Genomic DNA, 20940 nt, shown 5'->3' with positions numbered 1-20940 from the left:
ACCTGACAGGACCTGGACCGGTCTGACAGGACCTGGACCTGACAGGACCTGGGCCGGTCTGACAGGACCTGGGCCGGTCTGACAGGACCTGGACCGGTCTGACAGGACCTGGACCTGACAGGACCTGGACCTGACAGGACCTGGACCGGTCTGACAGGACCTGGACCGGTCTGACAGGACCTGGACCTGGACCTGGACACTGAGGGATGTGGTCTTCATTGGACCTGTGTTCATGTTTCAGGGCGACGCCTCAGCAGCAGTGCAGTGTTCTTCTGAGGATGCCGTTCTTCTGTGTGAGCTGGGCAATCCTTTCAGAAGCAACCAGAAGGTACAGAACCTTGCAGAACCAGCAGTAGAACTACCTTCTGCACCGCGGTACTCCTGCTGAGACTCTCCGGTCTGTGCTGTGTTTCAGGTCCAGGTGCTGATCAAATTTCAGCCGTCTGAGATCAGTTTGGACTCCAGGGAGATCCAGTCTCTGCTGCAGCTTTCCACGTAGGACTTCCCGCACATTGCTGCCTGGCTGTGTTTGTCGGTCCGGTTCTGAGTCGTGTCTCTCGTGTTTTCAGGCTCAGCGAGCAGTCGGATCTGTCTCCGGTATCCGTCTCCATGTTGGTGGACTATTCCCTGCAGACGTCTTTGACTCTGTGAGTACAAACAGTTCCAGGGTGCATGGAGCTCTCTGATTATTATCTTACAGTTAGCATTTCACCATCTTTTTATTCCCTCTTTATTCACAAATAAAACTTCTTCTATGAGGAAATGTGTCTTTTTCTTCCATAACTCAAAGAAGGCGACCCTGCAGAGCTAAAGTCACACGACTATCTGCCAGTTCTTCCCTCTCTGGCTGCTCGGACAGCTGTGGGATCACTGTGGTAGAAACAAACAAACTTACATTCTAATGTATGAAAACTGCTTTTATGAATAAAGTTTGATTGACTGATTTGGTCTTTGATGACTGTGGTGATAAAAATAATTAGTTATTTTTATGTTTGATGTTTAAAACTGTGCGTATTGTTGTTGTTTCTGCGGCCCTCAGCTGCTGCCAGAACACTCATAGAAAAGAATAAGAATAAATCTTAGATCAGTACAATAAAAATAAGTTTCTGCTGGACCTGAGACTGATGCTGAAACTAAACTGACGAACCCAACACTTATTACTACTTATTTTATGTTAAACCTGGTCTGATAAAAGAAATAAAAGAGATTCTGCTGAAGCTGAAGACATTTCATGACCTCCAGCTTTGGTGGAGCCCCCTGGTGGTCACAAACGGAACAGAAATATGATTAGAAGGCCATGATATACTTTACTTTTACTTTTTGGCAGCGTGATTTGTGAATATTTGAGGCCTAAAATGTTGTTTCTGTCAGGTTTCTATATGTTTCCTGTTTCACCTGCACATGAAAGTTAACATCTGATGGATTTCCTGGAACTGCACAGTGTTGAATCTAAACTCTAAAAAATGATTATTTATTTATACATGAGTTTATAATTTATTGACTCATTATGTATTATAAAGTGTGTAAAAATCCCGTATCACAGAATGAATCTTGGATAAATGTTCGTTGGTTCTAAGAACAGGCGCTCTGATTGGTTACTGACAGAATCCAATCGCCAGGCCCCACCTCCTTCAGCGGTCATGTGACCGGTGAATCGGCCATGAAGAAGACGGAGGATGTCGGCAGTCTGCTGCTCTTCACCTTCCAGGTTTGTCTGAAAACATCCAGACTGTTGAAAGGTAGCAGCAGGGCAGATGTAACCAGGTGTTCCCTGACAGGTGGACATCAATGGGAAGCCACTGGGTCACCTAGGCAACCTGGAGGTGGAGTTTGATTGGCCGATGGAGGCGACCAATGGGAAGTGGCTGCTGTACCTGGAGGAGATCCAATTGGACGGCACCTCAGAGCGCCGCTGCGCTCCACCCAGCAACATCGTCAATCCACTCAGCTTGTTGGTAACCATGGCAGCACCAGCCTCACACACACTTTTCAGAGTAAAAGTCTGACTCCTTTCAGAATAAAGGCTTGTATCATCTGAAGGGTTTTTAGGACATTTTGGATCCGAAGAATGTGTCCCCGAGTTAAACATCTCTTCTTCCTGTTTGCTCAGCTGTCAAAAGAGGAGAAGAAGAGGAAGAAGAGGAGTCTGGAGGAGGAGGAAGTGAAGAAGAGGGAGCAGGAAGACGTCCTTCACCTACAGGGGCAGAAGAGGAAGTCCTACACTCTGGTACGTCACAAACAGACAGTTAAAAGTATGCAGACACTTTTGGTAAGGATGGAAGCTTTTCCAGATGTGGTTTCATGGTTCAGATGATGTTTTCAGACTGTAAGGCTTCATGAAACATGACCATGTTGCAGGACTGCGTCCACGGGGCCAAATGTGTGAAGTTTGTCTGTCCTTTGGTCAACATGAACAACTCTGCGACTCTCAGGGTCAGCAGCCGCCTGTGGAACTCCACCATGATCGAGGTACAAACTGCACTGCTGTCAACATCTGTCAGGTTAATGCTTCTGTCGACTCCAAATTTTAATGTGGTGGCAACATCCTGTTTACCTCTATGGTCACACTATGGTACAAAAGAAACCAGCACTGGAAAAACAAAACCCAATCAAACACCAACTCAACATGGACACATACAACCTCCAGGTCGTATGACCAGGTCAAAGGTCAACAACGACTGAGAAAACTCTACAAAACAGAAATGAAGGAACCAAAAACCAATGCAAAACAAGCAATAAAGACACGAAAATTAAACTTGCTTAAATGTCATATGGAGTTCCTCAGGGTTCAATTCTGGGGCCTCTTTTATTCAACATTCTGCCACCGGCTCAGATTATAAGCAGCAAAGCCACAGATATGCAGACGACACTCAGATCCCTGTATCACCTGGGGATTATAATCCCTGACAAACACTCGGTAACTAACAGCCAACTGGATGATCCACAGTTTGGAGTCGTTGGAGTTAAGAAACAGCAGGTCTGAGCTCAGCTTGAGTCTGGGGGTTATTACGGACTCAGAGCTGAACTTCAGCAGACAGATCAGGTCAGTTATGAAGTCAGCCGACTCTCACCTGGAGAATATTTCCAGGACTAAAGGACTCCTGCATTTAATGAACTGATTTAACTGAACTGAAGGACTCATAACTGTCGCTGCACTTTTTTGTAAATGTTGCTTTTAATGTTTTTATGTTCTAAATGAAACACTTAGAATCACCTTATTGTTGACTTGTACTACAGAAGCTTTCCTTTGTGTAACTGTCGGCCTTTCAGTCATCGTTTCCTGTTGTGTTTCAGGACTACAGCGATGCGAGCAGTGTTCTGGTTCGAGGACGGGCCACTCTGAAGCTGCAGACTGACAAATCTGCCATCAACATGGAGTCTCACAGCTCAGAGGTAACAGGCTGCAGCAGAGCTCACACCCTGTCAGGGTGTTTGTGGTTTCCTGAACCTCCTCTTCCTGTCTGCAGATCCAGATATACATCTATCCAGAGTTTGGACTGCAGCTCGACTCTGGCGCCCCCCTGTGGATCATTTTTGTGTCTGTGCTGGCTGGGGTCCTGCTGCTGGGTCTGATCTGCCTCCTCCTCTGGAAGGTAAGTGAGCCGGCAGGCCAGCCTGGAGCCTGGTCTGGTTTCAGGATCCGGTACAGTCCACGGCAGCGTCATTATTTACTTTCAGTTCTGTCATCATTCATCTGTAACCTGAGCGCCACATGCTGGTTGGTAAACTGTTCACATGTTGCCCCCTGCTGTTCAGTGTGGGTTCTTCAGGAGAGCAAGCACCAGGGAGCTTTACCAGGCAAAGACCCAGAAGGCCCACATGAAGACCCAGCCGTCTGAGAGCGACAGGCTGACCTAGGAGCTCTGAGGCTGGGCATGCAGCTGTCAGAGAGCCCTGCTGTAAGGACCACTTGCTGGCTGTTTACTGACTGTTTCCTGAATGATTAATGATTTTTTTATTGACTGTTTACTGACTGTTTACTACTACTAATAATAATAATACATTTTATTTAAAAGCGCCTTTCAAAAAAATCAAGGACACTTTACAAAACAGATAAAAACTATTAATAAAACAATGTCTAATAACAAATAGAAGAAGACGGTGCAGTTGAACTTAAAGTGAATATGAAGTCTTAAACAGATAAGTTTTGAGTCTGGATTTGAAGATGAGAAGAGAGTCAATGTTTCAGATGTCAGGTGGTAAAGAGTTTGGGGTCAGAGCGGCTGAAGGCTCTGCCTCCCCATGGTGCTGAGGGGGTACAGTGAGGTGGATGGGAGGGGGTACAGTGGGGTGGATGGGAGGAGGATCTGAGGGGGTACAGTGGGGTGGATGGGAGGAGGATTTGAGGAGGATCTGAGGGGGTACAGTGGGGTGGATGGGAGGAGGATCTGAGGGGGTACAGTGGGGTGGATGGGAGGAGGATCTGAGGAGGATCTGAGGGGGTACAGTGGGGAGGATGGGAGGAGGATCTGAGGGGGTACAGTGGGGTGGATGGGAGGAGGATCTGAGGAGGTACAGTGGGGAGGATGGGAGGAGGATCTGAGGGGGTACAGTGGGGAGGATGGGAGGAGGATCTGAGGGGGTACAGTGGGGAGGATGGGAGGAGGATCTGAGGGGGTACAGTGGGGAGGATGGGAGGAGGATCTGAGGGGGTACAGTGGGGAGGATGGGAGGAGGATCTGAGGGGGAACAGTGGGGAGGATGGGGAGGAGGATCTGAGGGGGTACAGTGGGGAGGATGGGAGGAGGATCTGAGGGGGTACAGTGGGGAGGATCTGAGGGGGTACAGTGGGGTGGATGGGAGGAGGATTTGAGGAGGATCTGAGGGGGTACAGTGGGGAGGATGGGAGGAGGATCTGAGGAGGATCTGAGGGGGTACAGTGGGGTGGATGGGAGGAGGATCTGAGGGGGTACAGTGGGGTGGATGGGAGGAGGATCTGAGGGGGTACAGTGGGGTGGATGGGAGGAGGATTTGAGGAGGATCTGAGGGGGTACAGTGGGGTGGATGGGAGGAGGATCTGAGGGGGTACAGTGGGGTGGATGGGAGGAGGATCTGAGGAGGATCTGAGGGGGTACAGTGGGGTGGATGGGAGGAGGATGGGAGGAGGATCTGAGGGGGTACAGTGGGGTGGATGGGAGGAGGATCTGAGGAGGTACAGTGGGGAGGATGGGAGGAGGATCTGAGGGGGTACAGTGGGGAGGATGGGAGGAGGATCTGAGGGGGTACAGTGGGGAGGATGGGAGGAGGATCTGAGGGGGTACAGTGGGGAGGATGGGAGGAGGATCTGAGGGGGTACAGTGGGGAGGATGGGAGGAGGATCTGAGGGGGAACAGTGGGGAGGATGGGGAGGAGGATCTGAGGGGGTACAGTGGGGAGGATCTGAGGGGGTACAGTGGGGTGGATGGGAGGAGGATTTGAGGGGGTACAGTGGGGAGGATCTGAGGGGGTACAGTGGGGTGGATGGGAGGAGGATCTGAGGAGGTACAGTGGGGAGGATGGGAGGAGGATCTGAGGGGGTACAGTGGGGTGGATGGGAGGAGGATCTGAGGGGGTACAGTGGGGAGGATGGGAGGAGGATCTGAGGGGGTACAGTGGGATGGATGGGAGGAGGATCTGAGGGGGTACAGTGGGGAGGATGGGAGGAGGATCTGAGGGGGTACAGTGGGGAGGATGGGAGGAGGATCTGAGGGGGTACAGTGGGGAGGATCTGAGGGGGTACAGTGGGGTGGATGGGAGGAGGATTTGAGGAGGATCTGAGGGGGTACAGTGGGGTGGATGGGAGGAGGATCTGAGGAGGTACAGTGGGGAGGATGGGAGGAGGATCTGAGGGGGTACAGTGGGGAGGATGGGAGGAGGATCTGAGGGGGTACAGTGGGGAGGATGGGAGGAGGATCTGAGGGGGTACAGTGGGGTGGATGGGAGGAGGATCTGAGGGGTACAGTGGGGTGGATGGGAGGAGGATCTGAGGGGGTACAGTGGGGTGGATGGGAGGAGGATCTGAGGGGGTACAGTGGGGTGGATGGGAGGAGGATCTGAGGGGGTACAGTGGGGTGGATGGGAGGAGGATCTGAGGGGGTACAGTGGGGAGGATGGGAGGAGGATCTGAGGGGGTACAGTGGGGTGGATGGGAGGAGGATCTGAGGAGGTACAGTGGGGAGGATGGGAGGAGAATCTGAGGGGGTACAGTGGGGAGGATGGGAGGAGGATCTGAGGGGGTACAGTGGGGAGGATGGGAGGAGGATCTGAGGGGGTACAGTGGGGAGGATGGGAGGAGGATCTGAGGGGGTACAGTGGGGAGGATGGGAGGAGGATCTGAGGGGGAACAGTGGGGAGGATGGGGAGGAGGATCTGAGGGGGTACAGTGGGGAGGATCTGAGGGGGTACAGTGGGGAGGATGGGAGGAGGATCTGAGGGGGTACAGTGGGGAGGATCTGAGGGGGTACAGTGGGGTGGATGGGAGGAGGATTTGAGGAGGATCTGAGGGGGTACAGTGGGGAGGATGGGAGGAGGATCTGAGGGGGTACAGTGGGGAGGATCTGAGGGGGTACAGTGGGGTGGATGGGAGGAGGATTTGAGGAGGATCTGAGGGGGTACAGTGGGGAGGATGGGAGGAGGATCTGAGGAGGATCTGAGGGGGTACAGTGGGGTGGATGGGAGGAGGATCTGAGGGGGTACAGTGGGGTGGATGGGAGGATGATCTGAGGGGGTACAGTGGGGTGGATGGGAGGAGGATTTGAGGAGGATCTGAGGGGGTACAGTGGGGTGGATGGGAGGAGGATCTGAGGGGGTACAGTGGGGTGGATGGGAGGAGGATCTGAGGAGGATCTGAGGGGGTACAGTGGGGAGGATGGGAGGAGGATCTGAGGGGGTACAGTGGGGTGGATGGGAGGAGGATCTGAGGAGGTACAGTGGGGAGGATGGGAGGAGGATCTGAGGGGGTACAGTGGGGAGGATGGGAGGAGGATCTGAGGGGGTACAGTGGGGAGGATGGGAGGAGGATCTGAGGGGGTACAGTGGGGAGGATGGGAGGAGGATCTGAGGGGGTACAGTGGGGAGGATGGGAGGAGGATCTGAGGGGGAACAGTGGGGAGGATGGGGAGGAGGATCTGAGGGGGTACAGTGGGGAGGATCTGAGGGGGTACAGTGGGGAGGATGGGAGGAGGATCTGAGGGGGTACAGTGGGGTGGATGGGAGGAGGATTTGAGGAGGATCTGAGGGGGTACAGTGGGGAGGATGGGAGGAGGATCTGAGGGGGTACAGTGGGGAGGATGGGAGGAGGATCTGAGGGGGAACAGTGGGGAGGATGGGGAGGAGGATCTGAGGGGGTACAGTGGGGAGGATCTGAGGGGGTACAGTGGGGAGGATGGGAGGAGGATCTGAGGGGGTACAGTGGGGTGGATGGGAGGAGGATTTGAGGAGGATCTGAGGGGGTACAGTGGGGAGGATGGGAGGAGGATCTGAGGGGGTACAGTGGGGAGGATCTGAGGGGGTACAGTGGGGTGGATGGGAGGAGGATTTGAGGGGGTACAGTGGGGAGGATCTGAGGGGGTACAGTGGGGTGGATGGGAGGAGGATCTGAGGAGGTACAGTGGGGAGGATGGGAGGAGGATCTGAGGGGGTACAGTGGGGTGGATGGGAGGAGGATCTGAGGGGGTACAGTGGGGAGGATGGGAGGAGGATCTGAGGGGGTACAGTGGGGTGGATGGGAGGAGGATCTGAGGGGGTACAGTGGGGAGGATGGGAGGAGGATCTGAGGGGGTACAGTGGGGAGGATGGGAGGAGGATCTGAGGGGGTACAGTGGGGAGGATCTGAGGGGGTACAGTGGGGTGGATGGGAGGAGGATTTGAGGAGGATCTGAGGGGGTACAGTGGGGTGGATGGGAGGAGGATCTGAGGAGGTACAGTGGGGAGGATGGGAGGAGGATCTGAGGGGGTACAGTGGGAGGATGGGAGGAGGATCTGAGGGGGTACAGTGGGGAGGATGGGAGGAGGATCTGAGGGGGTACAGTGGGGTGGATGGGAGGAGGATCTGAGGGGTACAGTGGGGTGGATGGGAGGAGGATCTGAGGGGGTACAGTGGGGTGGATGGGAGGAGGATCTGAGGGGGTACAGTGGGGTGGATGGGAGGAGGATCTGAGGGGGTACAGTGGGGTGGATGGGAGGAGGATCTGAGGGGGTACAGTGGGGTGGATGGGAGGAGGATCTGAGGGGGTACAGTGGGGTGGATGGGAGGAGGATCTGAGGAGGTACAGTGGGGTGGATGGGAGGAGGATCTGAGGGGGTACAATGGGGTGGATGGGAGGAGGATCTGAGGGGGTACAGTGGGGAGGATGGGAGGAGGATCTGAGGGGGTACAGTGGGGAGGATGGGAGGAGGATCTGAGGGGGTACAGTGGGGTGGATGGGGAGGAGGATCTGAGGGGGTACAGTGGGGAGGATGGGAGGAGGATCTGAGGGGGTACAGTGGGGTGGATGGGGAGGAGGATCTGAGGGGGTACAGTGGGGAGGATGGGAGGAGGATCTGAGGGGGTACAGTGGGGTGGATGGGAGGAGGATTTGAGGAGGATCTGAGGGGGTACAGTGGGGTGGATGGGAGGAGGATCTGAGGAGGTACAGTGGGGTGGATGGGAGGAGGATCTGAGGGGGTACAATGGGGTGGATGGGAGGAGGATCTGAGGGGTACAGTGGGGTGGATGGGGAGGAGGATCTGAGGGGGTACAGTGGGGAGGATGGAGGAGGATCTGAGGGGGTACAGTGGCGTGGATGGGAGGAGGATCTGAGGGGGTACAGTGGGGAGGATCTGAGGGGGTACAGTGGGGTGGATGGGAGGAGGATCTGAGGGGGTACAGTGGGGTGGATGGGAGGAGGATCTGAGGAGGATCTGAGGAGGTACAGTGGGGTGGATGGGAGGAGGATCTGAGGGGGTACAGTGGGGTGGATGGGAGGAGGATCTGAGGGGGTACAGTGGGGTGGATGGGAGGAGGATCTGAGGAGGATCTGAGGCTGGAGTGGCAACATGGAGGAGGTCAGACAGGAATGGATGGATTTTTCTTTAGGGAGAGAAAATTTTGTTATAGCCAGATTTTAATGTCACTCAGACATTTGTGGACATTACTGTCTGTTTACTATTTACTGACTAATTACTGTCTGTTTACTATTTACTGTCTGTTTACTATTTACTGACTAATTACTGTCTGTTTACTATTTACTGACTAATTACTGTCTGTTTACTATTTACTGACTGTTTACTATTTACTGACTAATTACTGTCTGTTTACTATTTACTGACTAATTATTGTCTGTTTACTATTTACTGACTATTTACTGTCTGTTTACTATTTACTGACTAATTACTGTCTGTTTACTATTTACTGACTAATTACTGACTGTTTACTAATTACTGACTGTTTACAGTTTAATGTTTGATTGTTCACTGGTTACTCTCTGTTGGTGCTTTACGGTTTACTGTTTATTGATTGTTTACTGACTATTTGCATTTTACTAACTGTTTACTGGCTGTTTATTCTTTGCTTTCTTTTGACTGGCTGTTTATTGCCTGTTTACTGTTTTCTTAATGTTTACCATCTCCTACATTTTACTGACTCTTTACTGCCATTTTAGTGATAAATTGGGGCTTTTATTTTGGTGAATCTCTTCCTTCAGGTGCTTCTCTGTTTCCAGTCGATACTTCATCAATACGATTTGTTCTCCGTTTTATTTCACCTGTTGAACATCTGCCTGATTATTGATGAGCATCTTGAACAAATCTTTAACCTGGCTTTTATCTGAAAGCATGATAATGTTCCTACTGACACATCCACCGATGGAGATCAGGCCACACCCACTAGATTCTTAACCAATCAGAGAAAATATAAAAACAGTAAAAAACTGGAAAGAAAACATTTATCAAAGCTTGGAAAGCATGTGAAGTTTTGATGAAACAGTTTATCTGGTCACCTGATCGTGGCGCCGCTCACACACTACATCTGAACTCTGCTGAATGTTTTCTGACATCCAGTTTTACCTGCTCACCTGTTTACCTGCTCACCTGTTTACCTGCTCACCTGCTCACCTGTTTACCCGCTCACCTGTTTACCCGCTCACCTGTTTACCCGCTCACCTGTTTACCCGCTCACCTGTTTACCCGCTCACCTGTTTACCCTCTCACCTGTTTACCTGCTCACCTGTTTACCTGCTCACCTGTTTACCTGCTCACCTGTTTACCCTCTCACCTGTTTACCTGCTCACCTGTTTACCCGCTCACCTGTTTACCCTCTCACCTGTTTACCTGTTACACCTGCTCACCTGTTTACCCTCTCACCTGTTTACCTGTTACACCTGCTCACCTGTTTACCTGCTCACCTGTTTACCCGCTCACCTGTTTACCTGCTCACCTGTTTACCTTCTCACCTGTTTACCTTCTCACCTGTTTACCCGCTCACCTGTTTACCCTCTCACCTGTTTACCCTCTCACCTGTTTACCTGCTCACCTGTTTACCCTCTCACCTGTTTACCCTCTCACCTGTTTACCTGCTCACCTGTTTACCTGCTCACCTGTTTACCTGCTCACCCGTTTACCCTCTCACCTGTTTACCTGCTCACCTGCTCACCTGTTTACCCGCTCACCTGTTTACCTGCTCACCTGTTCACCCGCTCACCTGTTTACCCGCTCACCTGTTTACCTGCTCACCTGTTTACCCGCTCACCTGTTTACCCTCTCACCTGTTTACCTGCTCACCTGTTTACCTGCTCACCTGTTTACCTGCTCACCTGTTTACCCTCTCACCTGTTTACCTGCTCACCTGTTTACCCGCTCACCTGTTTACCCTCTCACCTGTTTACCTGTTACACCTGCTCACCTGTTTACCCTCTCACCTGTTTACCTGTTACACCTGCTCACCTGTTTACCCTCTCACCTGTTTACCTGCTCACCTGTTTACCCTCTCACCTGTTTACCTGCTCACCTGTTTACCCGCTCACCTGTTTACCTGCTCACCTGTTTACCTGCTCACCTGTTTACCTTCTCACCTGTTTACCTTCTCACCTGTTTACCCGCTCACCTGTTTACCCTCTCACCTGTTTACCCTCTCACCTGTTTACCTGCTCACCTGTTTACCCTCTCACCCGTTTACCCTCTCACCTGTTTACCTGCTCACCCGTTTACCCTCTCACCTGTTTACCCTCTCACCTGTTTACCTGTTACACCTGCTCACCTGTTTACCTGCTCACCTGTTTACCTGTTACACCTGCTCACCTGTTTACCTGCTCACCTGTTTACCTGCTCACCTGTTTACCTGTTACACCTGCTCACCTGTTTACCTGCTCACCTGTTTACCTGTTACACCTGCTCACCTGTTTACCTGTTACACCTGCTCACCTGTTTACCTGTTACACCTGCTCACCTGTTTACCTGCTCACCTGTTTACCTGTTACACCTGCTCACCTGTTTACCCTCTCACCTGTTTACCTGCTCACCTGTTTACCCTCTCACCTGTTTACCTGCTCACCTGTTTACCCGCTCACCTGTTTACCCTCTCACCTGTTTACCTGCTCACCTGTTTACCTGCTCACCTGTTTACCCGCTCACCTGTTTACCTGCTCACCTGTTTACCCTCTCACCTGTTACACCTGTTTACCCTCTCACCTGTTTACCTGCTCACCTGTTTACCCTCTCACCTGTTTACCTGCTCACCTGTTGGCGGTTGCTGTGTGGACACTTGAGGTCTCTAACAGAGTATTTTCTCCACAGTGCGGTTTCTTCGTGCGTCGGGGGGCGTGGCAGACGGCGGCGGTCCATCAGGGGAGGATTATGAGTAAAAATGATCAGCGGCAGCACCTGGACGCTGACGGGTTCCTGATCCATGACCAGGTGAACTCACCCAGAAACAGGAAGTCACACAAACACTGGGTCACTTTTTGGACTGAGACTCCCTGAGAGACTTGCCTTTTCCATGGAAACGCATCCTGAACCAGACCAAACTGGACCTAACCGGCCGCCTCCCTGCTGTCATATGAACACCTGTAACCTGACATTCTGTGATCTGTATCTGAAACCTGTTTTTGTGTTTGTTGATGTTTCCCACCTGTCTGTCAGGACCAATCAGAGGACGGCTATTGATGTAAAACTGATCAACAGGAAATTAGCTTTAAACCTTTAGGGCAACAGCATAGAAAAGTGGAACGTTTCTTTAATCCCCAAACATGGCTGCAGAGGTTTCTTTCTCTGTGCTGCCTTCATGGACCCCTGTGCAGAGTCATGTAAAATCATCCATGTTGCTTTCAGGTGTTCATGCTTTGTGAGAACGTTTCCTGCTTAATTTGTACATTTATGATATTTCTGACAGCACCTGAAAGCAGCATCAGGCTTTGTGAAAGTGCGTCCTACTGGTTTTGTGAATGTTTTTAATTATATTTCCTGTATGTTGATAATATTAAACTTTTTTTAAAATAATTTGGTGGTGTGCGTTGATGCGTTCAGGGTCAGAGAGAAGATTCATGGAATCCTTCCCACTATCATCACGGATGTATCATCAAGTACATTATCGACCTATATCCAATCTCCATTTTTTGTCTAAAGTTCTTCTTTGTGATCATTTCCACAGAAATAATCTGTTTGAAGAGTTTCAGTCAGGATTCAGAGTGCATCATAGCACAGAAACAGCACTGGTGAAAGTTACCAATGACCTCCTCTTAGCCTCTGATAGCGGACTTGTTTCTTGTCCTGTTGGATCTCAGAGCTGCATTTGATACGATCGATCACAGCATTCTGTTACAGAGACTTGAACATGTTACTGGGATTAAAGGAACTGCATTAGGCTGGTTTAAGTCATATTTATCTGATAGATTCCAGTTTGTTCTTGGAAATTAAGAATCTTCCTCACACATTGGAGTAAGTCATGGAGTTCCTCAGAGTTCTGTGCTTGGACTGATTCTTTTCACGTTATACATTCTTCCATTAGGTAACATAATTAGACAGCATGGCATAAAGTTCCATTGTTATGCTGATGATACTCAGCTGTACTTATCTATGAAACCAGATGAAACCAATAGGTTGGTCAGACTATAAGCCTGTCTTAAAGACATAAAGACCCGGATGACTCAGAACTGTCTGCTTCTAAATTCAGACAAACTGAAGTTGTTCTCTTTGGACCTGAGCGCTTCAGGGAGAAATTGTCGAGTTGTATAGTTACTCTGGATCAGTGGTCAATGGGAGGCAGAGCCTTCAGTTATCAGGCCCCTAAAAGCAGAATGGGAGGCAGAGCCTTCAGTTATCAGGCCCCTAAAAGCAGAATGGGAGGCAGAGCCTTCAGTTATCAGGCCCCTAAAAGCAGAATGGGAGGCAGAGCCTTCAGTTATCAGGCCCCTAAAAGCCGAATGGGAGGCAGAGCCTTCAGTTATCAGGCCCCTAAAAGCAGAATGGGAGGCAGAGCCTTCAGTTATCAGGCCCCTAAAAGCCGAATGGGAGGCAGAGCCTTCAGTTATCAGGCCCCTAAAAGCAGAATGGGAGGCAGAGCCTTCAGTTATCAGGCCCCTAAAAGCAGAACGGGAGGCAGAGCCTTCAGTTATCAGGCCCCTAAAAGCAGAATGGGAGGCAGAGCCTTCAGTTATCAGGCCCCTCTCTGTGGAAGCCTTCAGTTATCAGGCCCCTAAAAGCAGAATGGGAGGCAGAGCCTTCAGTTATCAGGCCCCTAAAAGCAGAATGGGAGGCAGAGCCTTCAGTTATCAGGCCCCTAAAAGCAGAATGGGAGGCAGAGCCTTCAGTTATCAGGCCCCTAAAAGCAGAATGGGAGGCAGAGCCTTCAGTTATCAGGCCCCTAGAAGCAGAATGGGAGGCAGAGCCTTCAGTTATCAGGCCCCTAAAAGCAGAATGGGAGGCAGAGCCTTCAGTTATCAGGCCCCTAAAAGCAGAATGGGAGGCAGAGCCTTCAGTTATCAGGCCCCTAAAAGCAGAATGGGAGGCAGAGCCTTCAGTTATCAGGCCCCTAAAAGCAGAATGGGAGGCAGAGCCTTCAGTTATCAGGCCCCTAAAAGCAGAATGGGAGGCAGAGCCTTCAGTTATCAGGCCCCTAAAAGCCGAATGGGAGGCAGAGCCTTCAGTTATCAGGCCCCTAAAAGCAGAATGGGAGGCAGAGCCTTCAGTTATCAGGCCCCTAAAAGCCGAATGGGAGGCAGAGCCTTCAGTTATCAGGCCCCTAAAAGCAGAATGGGAGGCAGAGCCTTCAGTTATCAGGCCCCTAAAAGCAGAACGGGAGGCAGAGCCTTCAGTTATCAGGCCCCTAAAAGCAGAATGGGAGGCAGAGCCTTCAGTTATCAGGCCCCTCTGTGGAAGCCTTCAGTTATCAGGCCCCTAAAAGCAGAATGGGAGGCAGAGCCTTCAGTTATCAGGCCCCTAAAAGCAGAATGGGAGGCAGAGCCTTCAGTTATCAGGCCCCTAAAAGCAGAATGGGAGGCAGAGCCTTCAGTTATCAGGCCCCTAAAAGCAGAATGGGAGGCAGAGCCTTCAGTTATCAGGCCCCTAGAAGCAGAATGGGAGGCAGAGCCTTCAGTTATCAGGCCCCTAAAAGCAGAATGGGAGGCAGAGCCTTCAGTTATCAGGCCCCTAAAAGCAGAATGGGAGGCAGAGCCTTCAGTTATCAGGCCCCTAAAAGCAGAATGGGAGGCAGAGCCTTCAGTTATCAGGCCCCTAAAAGCAGAATGGGAGGCAGAGCCTTCAGTTATCAGGCCCCTCTCTGTGGAAGCCTTCAGTTATCAGGCCCCTAAAAGCAGAATGGGAGGCAGAGCCTTCAGTTATCAGGCCCCTAAAAGCAGAATGGGAGGCAGAGCCTTCAGTTATCAGGCCCCTAAAAGCAGAATGGGAGGCAGAGCCTTCAGTTATCAGGCCCCTAAAAGCAGAATGGGAGGCAGAGCCTTCAGTTATCAGGCCCCTAGAAGCAGAATGGGAGGCAGAGCCTTCAGTTATCAGGCCCCTAAAAGCAGAATGGGAGGCAGAGCCTTCAGTTATCAGGCCCCTAAAAGCAGAATGGGAGGCAGAGCCTTCAGTTATCAGGCCCCTAAAAGCAGAATGGGAGGCAGAGCCTTCAGTTATCAGGCCCCTAAAAGCAGAATGGGAGGCAGAGCCTTCAGTTATCAGGCCCCTAAAAGCAGAATGGGAGGCAGAGCCTTCAGTTATCAGGCCCCTCTCTGTGGAAGCCTTCAGTTATCAGGCCCCTAAAAGCAGAATGGGAGGCAGAGCCTTCAGTTATCAGGCCCCTAAAAGCAGAATGGGAGGCAGAGCCTTCAGTTATCAGGCCCCTAAAAGCAGAATGGGAGGCAGAGCCTTCAGTTATCAGGCCCCTAAAAGCAGAATGGGAGGCAGAGCCTTCAGTTATCAGGCCCCTAAAAGCAGAATGGGAGGCAGAGCCTTCAGTTATCAGGCCCCTAGAAGCAGAATGGGAGGCAGAGCCTTCAGTTATCAGGCCCCTAAAAGCAGAATGGGAGGCAGAGCCTTCAGTTATCAGGCCCCTAAAAGCAGAATGGGAGGCAGAGCCTTCAGTTATCAGGCCCCTAAAAGCAGAATGGGAGGCAGAGCCTTCAGTTATCAGGCCCCTAAAAGCAGAATGGGAGGCAGAGCCTTCAGTTATCAGGCCCCTAAAAGCAGAATGGGAGGCAGAGCCTTCAGTTATCAGGCCCCTAAAAGCAGAATGGGAGGCAGAGCCTTCAGTTATCAGGCCCCTAAAAGCAGACTGGGAGGCAGAGCCTTCAGTTATCAGGCCCCTAAAAGCAGAATGGGAGGCAGAGCCTTCAGTTATCAGGCCCCTAAAAGCAGAATGGGAGGCAGAGCTTTCAGTTATCAGGCCCCTAAAAGCAGAATGGGAGGCAGAGCCTTCAGTTATCAGGCCCCTAAAAGCAGAATGGGAGGCAGAGCCTTCAGTTATCAGGCCCCTAAAAGCAGAATGGGAGGCAGAGCCTTCAGTTATCAGGCCCCTCTCTGTGGAACCAGCTGCCAGTTTGGCTTCAGGAAGCAGACACCCTCTCTACCTTTAAGATCAGGCTGAAACTTTCCTTTCTGATAAAGCTTATAGTTAGGGATGGCTCAGGTGAGCCTGAAACATCCCATAGTTCTGCTGCTATAGGCCCAGCCTGCTGGGGGAGCTCCCATGATGCACCTCTCCTCCCTCCATGTACAGATGACATCATTGCTGTCATTAACTTGTGTTTCTCTCTCTCAGCAGGTGTCTCTGGCCTGGTGTTACGCTGCTTGTTGTCCCCTCTTTCCTGTCCTCTCAGCCCCAGCTGGTCCAGGCAGATGGACCCTTCCTGGTTCTGGTTCTGATGGAGGTTTCTTCCTGTTAAAAGGGAGTTTTTTCTCTCCACAGTCGCCTCGTGCAGCTCAGGATCAGAGAGAAGCTTCAGTGCAGTCTGTTTCCTTAGCTGGGAAACTGTTTTAATCAGGTCTAATTCAATGATAGGATTGTGATTGGATTACAATGAATTGGCTTGAATTGGACTTTATCTTTGAAGTGATCTGAGATGACATTTGTTCTGATTTGGTGCTTTGTATATTAAATTGATCCTGGATCCTGATCCACTCACCCCTGGAGCACCTCCAGGCTGGTGCTTTCTGTCATTCAGAGAGCTGTGGACTGAGCAGGTAGCAATGAGCCCTGCATTTCCTCTGGTTGTAATTGTATTGTTAGCTTGTGGTCTTTGGCACTTGTTTGTGGCCTTGGTGAGACATTTGTATTTGTGCTGCTTGGTCTGGAGACACAGCAGGCCTTAGATGCAGTATTTGTGCAGCCTTGGTGGTATAATTACGATTCTTTCTACGGGATTTTTTTTAGTCATTTCAACTTATTCTATTTTTTCTAATGTAGTTTTTCTCTTTAGTTTCCTCTTTCTGACCCGGGGTGTTAACCTATTTTAGTCCAATCAGTTTGCTGTTGCCGTACTTTTAATCCTTATTGTCACTGAACAATAAATTACTTTTGGTCCATCTGGTTTAATGCCATTTAATGCTCTTTAATGCTCTTTAATGCTCTTTAATGCCATTTAATGCTCTTTAATGCCCTTTAATGCCCTTTAATGCCATTTAATGCCCTTTAATGCCATTTAATGCCCTTTAATGCCCTTTAATGCTCTTTAATGCCCTTTAATGCTCTTTAATGCCCTTTAATGCCATTTAATGCTCTTTAATGCTCTTTAATGCCCTTTAATGCCCTTTAATACCCTTTAATGCTATTTAATGCCCTTTAATGCTATTTAATGCCCTTTAATGCTATTTAATGCTCTTTAATGCTCTTTAATGCCCTTTAATGCTCTTTAATGCCATTTAATGCTCTTTAATGCCCTTTAATGCTATTTAATGCCCTTTAATGCTATTTAATGCTCTTTAATGCCCTTTAATGCTATTTAATGCTCTTTAATGCTCTTTAATGCCATTTAATGCTCTTTAATGCTCTTTAATGCCCTTTAATGCTATTTAATGCTCTTTAATGCCCTTTAATGCTCTTTAATGCTCTTTAATGCCCTTTAATGCTCTTTAATGCCATTTAATGCCCTTTAATACCCTTTAATGCCCTTTAATACCCTTTAATGCCCTTTAATGCTATTTAATGCCCTTTAATGCTCTTTAATGCTCTTTAATGCCCTTTAATGCCATTTAATGCTCTTTAATGCCCTTTAATGCTCTTTAATGCCCTTTAATGCTCTTTAATACCATTTAATGCCCTTTAATGCCATTTAATGCCCTTTAATGCTCTTTAATGCCCTTTAATACCCTTTAATGCTATTTAATGCCCTTTAATGCTATTTAATGCCCTTTAATGCCATTTAATGCTCTTTAATGCCCTTTAATGCTATTTAATGCCCTTTAATGCCATTTAATGCTCTTTAATGCCCTTTAATGCCATTTAATGCTCTTTAATGCCCTTTAATGCCATTTAATGCCATTTAATGCCCTTTAATACCCTTTAATGCCCTTTAATGCCCTTTAATGCTCTTTAATGCCCTTTAATGCTCTTTAATGCCCTTTAATGCCATTTAATGCCCTTTAATGCCATTTAATGCCCTTTAATGCTCTTTAATGCCATTTAATGCCCTTTAATGCCCTTCAATGCCATTTAATGCCCTTTAATGCTCTTTAATGCCATTTAATGCCCTTTAATGCTCTTTAATGCCCTTTAATGCTCTTTAATGCTCTTTAATGCCCTTTAATGCCATTTAATGCCCTTTAATGCCCTTTAATGCTCTTTAATGCCATTTAATGCCCTTTAATGCCATTTAATGCCATTTAATGCCCTTTAATGCCATTTAATGCCCTTTAATGCCATTTAATGCCCTTTAATGCTCTTTAATGCCCTTTAATGCCCTTTAATGCTCTTTAATGCCATTTAATGCCCTTTAATGCCCTTTAATGCTCTTTAATGCCCTTTAATGCTCTTTAATACCATTTAATGCCCTTTAATGCCATTTAATGCCCTTTAATGCCATTTAATGCCCTTTAATGCCCTTTAATACCCTTTAATGCTATTTAATGCCCTTTAATGCTATTTAATGCCCTTTAATGCTATTTAATGCCATTTAATGCTCTTTAATGCCCTTTAATGCTATTTAATGCCCTTTAATGCTATTTAATGCTCTTTAATGCCCTTTAATGCCTTTTAATGCTCTTTAATGCCCTTTAATGCCATTTAATGCCCTTTAATGCCATTTAATGCCCTTTAATGCTCTTTAATGCCCTTTAATGCCATTTAATGCCCTTTAATGCTCTTTAATGCCATTTAATGCCCTTTAATGCTCTTTAATTCCCTTTAATCCTCTTTAATGCCATTTAATGCTCTTTAATGCCATTTAATGCTCTTTAATGCCATTTAATGCTCTTTAATGCTCTTTAATGCCCTTTAATGCTCTTTAATTCCCTTTAATGCCCTTTAATGCTCCCTCCCCTTTCTCTGGCTGAGCTGTTAACACGTGTTTCTGTAACTTCTGATGTTGTGTAACATCAGATCAGAGGAATTATTGGGAACCTCTAAACGTCCATATTTGGTAGAAATGTTGAAGTTTAGTTTGAAAAGTCACTGCTGGCTGGTGGGAAACGTTCTGAGAGGACAGATGCTACGATAGAGATAAATCTGTCTTCAGCTCTCACAGATGATACGAGTCCATTCACTTCTGTTTGTGTGGTTCACGGATCAGAACTCTTTCAACATGATTTCAGTCTCTGTCACGGTGACTCATTTTATTCCAAAGCTACTTCCTTCAGGTCCTGTTTTATGACCTTTATTCATGGTTTGATGTTTCAGTCAGAGCCAGATGTCAGGACTAAAAGCAGCGTGGCAGCAGGGGTCCACACTGAGACACATCTGTAGAAATCTGATCTGAATCAAACTTCCAGCCGCGTCCAAACTCTGTAAAATCAACCTGGACAGATGCTGTTCCTGTAGAATCAGGAGGCTCACGCTGTCCAAATGAGGAAGTTACCAGCGGCCTGCGTGGTTACAGGAAACCAAATGTTTAACTCCATCAGAATGCACCTGATCACCTGCAGGTTCAGTAGAATGTTACTGGAAACAGGTCAAATTCATCAGAAACATGCTGCAGGAGGAACTCATGCTCAGTTCGAGCCTCTCTCACAGACAGAAACCAGCTCAGTTTTCATCAGACAGCTGGTGGAAGTGAGAAAGAATCCTTTTGAATCGTGTTCACATGAGGCCGACATGAGTTTGTGTCTGAGAACTGAAGCTGTGGAAGCTGAGCTCCACATTGGATCCAACAGGTTCAGAGCAGCCACCATGAAGTGAAACAAACCGGCTGCAGACTGACAGAAATCAGCTGTGGTTTGGTTCATAAAGGTGTTTCCTGGCTGTTCGTCCGGTTTCACACAGACTGACCTCCTCAGACAGGTGAAACTTTGGCTGGTTTGGATCAAACAGCCTCTGAGTTACACAGAGAAACTGCTCCTCGGTGTTTGGAAACTGCTCCTCGGTGTTTGGAAACTGCTCCTCGGTGTTTGGAAACTGCTCCTCGGTGTTTGGAAACTGCTCCTCGGTGTTTGGAAACTGCTCCTCGGTGTTTGGAAACTGCTCCTCGGTGTTTGGAAACTGCTCCTCGGTGTTTGGAAACTGCTCCTCGGTGTTTGGAAACTGCTCTCTCATTCACAGAGGAAGTGAAGTCGCTGAGATGCAGAAGAACACGCAGAGGAAGCTGCTGTGTCATGTGTGGACAGCTGTATAAGTAGAGGTGTGAGTGTGTGGACATTCAGATCAGCTGCTGCAGACTGCAGGTAACGCCTCACTGTCACCATGACAACGCTCTGCTGGTCGCAGATCAGTCCTGACGGCACCCGACTGACGCTGAGACGACTTCAAATGTTTATTTCCAGAAAGTTCAGTTTGACCTTTAACTTTTACTTCTGTTTCTTCCTCTGATTAGAAATCCGGCTGAAGCTGAGAGGCCCGAGGACGGAGCTGCGAGAGGCCCGAGGACGGAGCAGTGAGAGCTGTGAGAGCTGTGAGAGGCCCCAGGACGGAGCTGTGAGAGGCCCGAGGACGGAGCTGTGAGAGCTGTGAGAGGCCCGAGCACGGAGCTGTGAGAGGCCCCAGGACAGAGCTGTGAGAGCTGTGAGAGGCCCCAGGACGGAGCTGTGAGAGGCCCGAGGACGGAGCTGTGAGAGGCCCGAGGACGGAGCTGTGAGAGGCCCGAGGACGGAGCTGCGAGAGGCCCGAGGACGGAGCTGTGAGAGGCCCGAGGACGGAGCTGCAAGAGGCCCGAGCACGGAGCTGTGAGAGGCCCCAGGACGGAGCTGTGAGAGGCCCCAGGACGGAGCTGCGAGAGGCCCCAGGACGGAGCTGTGAGAGGCCCGAGGACAGACCAGGTGCAGAACCGTTTGATCCATGAACAGATTGGTGAACATGACAGTAAACAGGTCAATATTACCTTTCTCCTTGTTTTGTTGCAGGTTTTG

At 49.4% G+C, this 20940-nt stretch overlaps 1 protein-coding gene across 1 annotated transcript in view; it reads left to right on the top strand.

Moving 5' to 3' along the window:
- LOC140273034 (integrin alpha-3-like) overlaps positions 1 to 11861 on the top strand; it is a 41636-nt gene extending 29775 nt beyond the window's left edge. The window contains exons 19-29 of the mRNA XM_072368559.1: positions 242 to 328; positions 416 to 495; positions 570 to 647; positions 1606 to 1708; positions 1779 to 1955; positions 2111 to 2227; positions 2359 to 2469; positions 3295 to 3393; positions 3468 to 3593; positions 3757 to 3899; positions 11749 to 11861. Of these exons, the coding sequence (XP_072224660.1) occupies positions 242 to 328; positions 416 to 495; positions 570 to 647; positions 1606 to 1708; positions 1779 to 1955; positions 2111 to 2227; positions 2359 to 2469; positions 3295 to 3393; positions 3468 to 3593; positions 3757 to 3858 (1080 nt within the window). The 3' untranslated portion in view covers positions 3859 to 3899; positions 11749 to 11861. The remainder of the gene's footprint in view (positions 1 to 241; positions 329 to 415; positions 496 to 569; positions 648 to 1605; positions 1709 to 1778; positions 1956 to 2110; positions 2228 to 2358; positions 2470 to 3294; positions 3394 to 3467; positions 3594 to 3756; positions 3900 to 11748) is intronic.
- The last annotated feature ends 9079 nt before the right edge of the window (positions 11862 to 20940 follow it).

The sequence above is a fragment of the Leuresthes tenuis genome, unplaced genomic scaffold (assembly GCF_036924035.1).
Source record: "Leuresthes tenuis unplaced genomic scaffold, fLeuTen1.0.hap1 SCAF_17, whole genome shotgun sequence".
Lineage (NCBI taxonomy): Eukaryota > Metazoa > Chordata > Actinopteri > Atheriniformes > Atherinopsidae > Leuresthes > Leuresthes tenuis.
The sequence above is the reverse complement of the archived record's forward strand: the minus strand, read 5'-3'. Positions and strand labels throughout refer to the sequence as shown.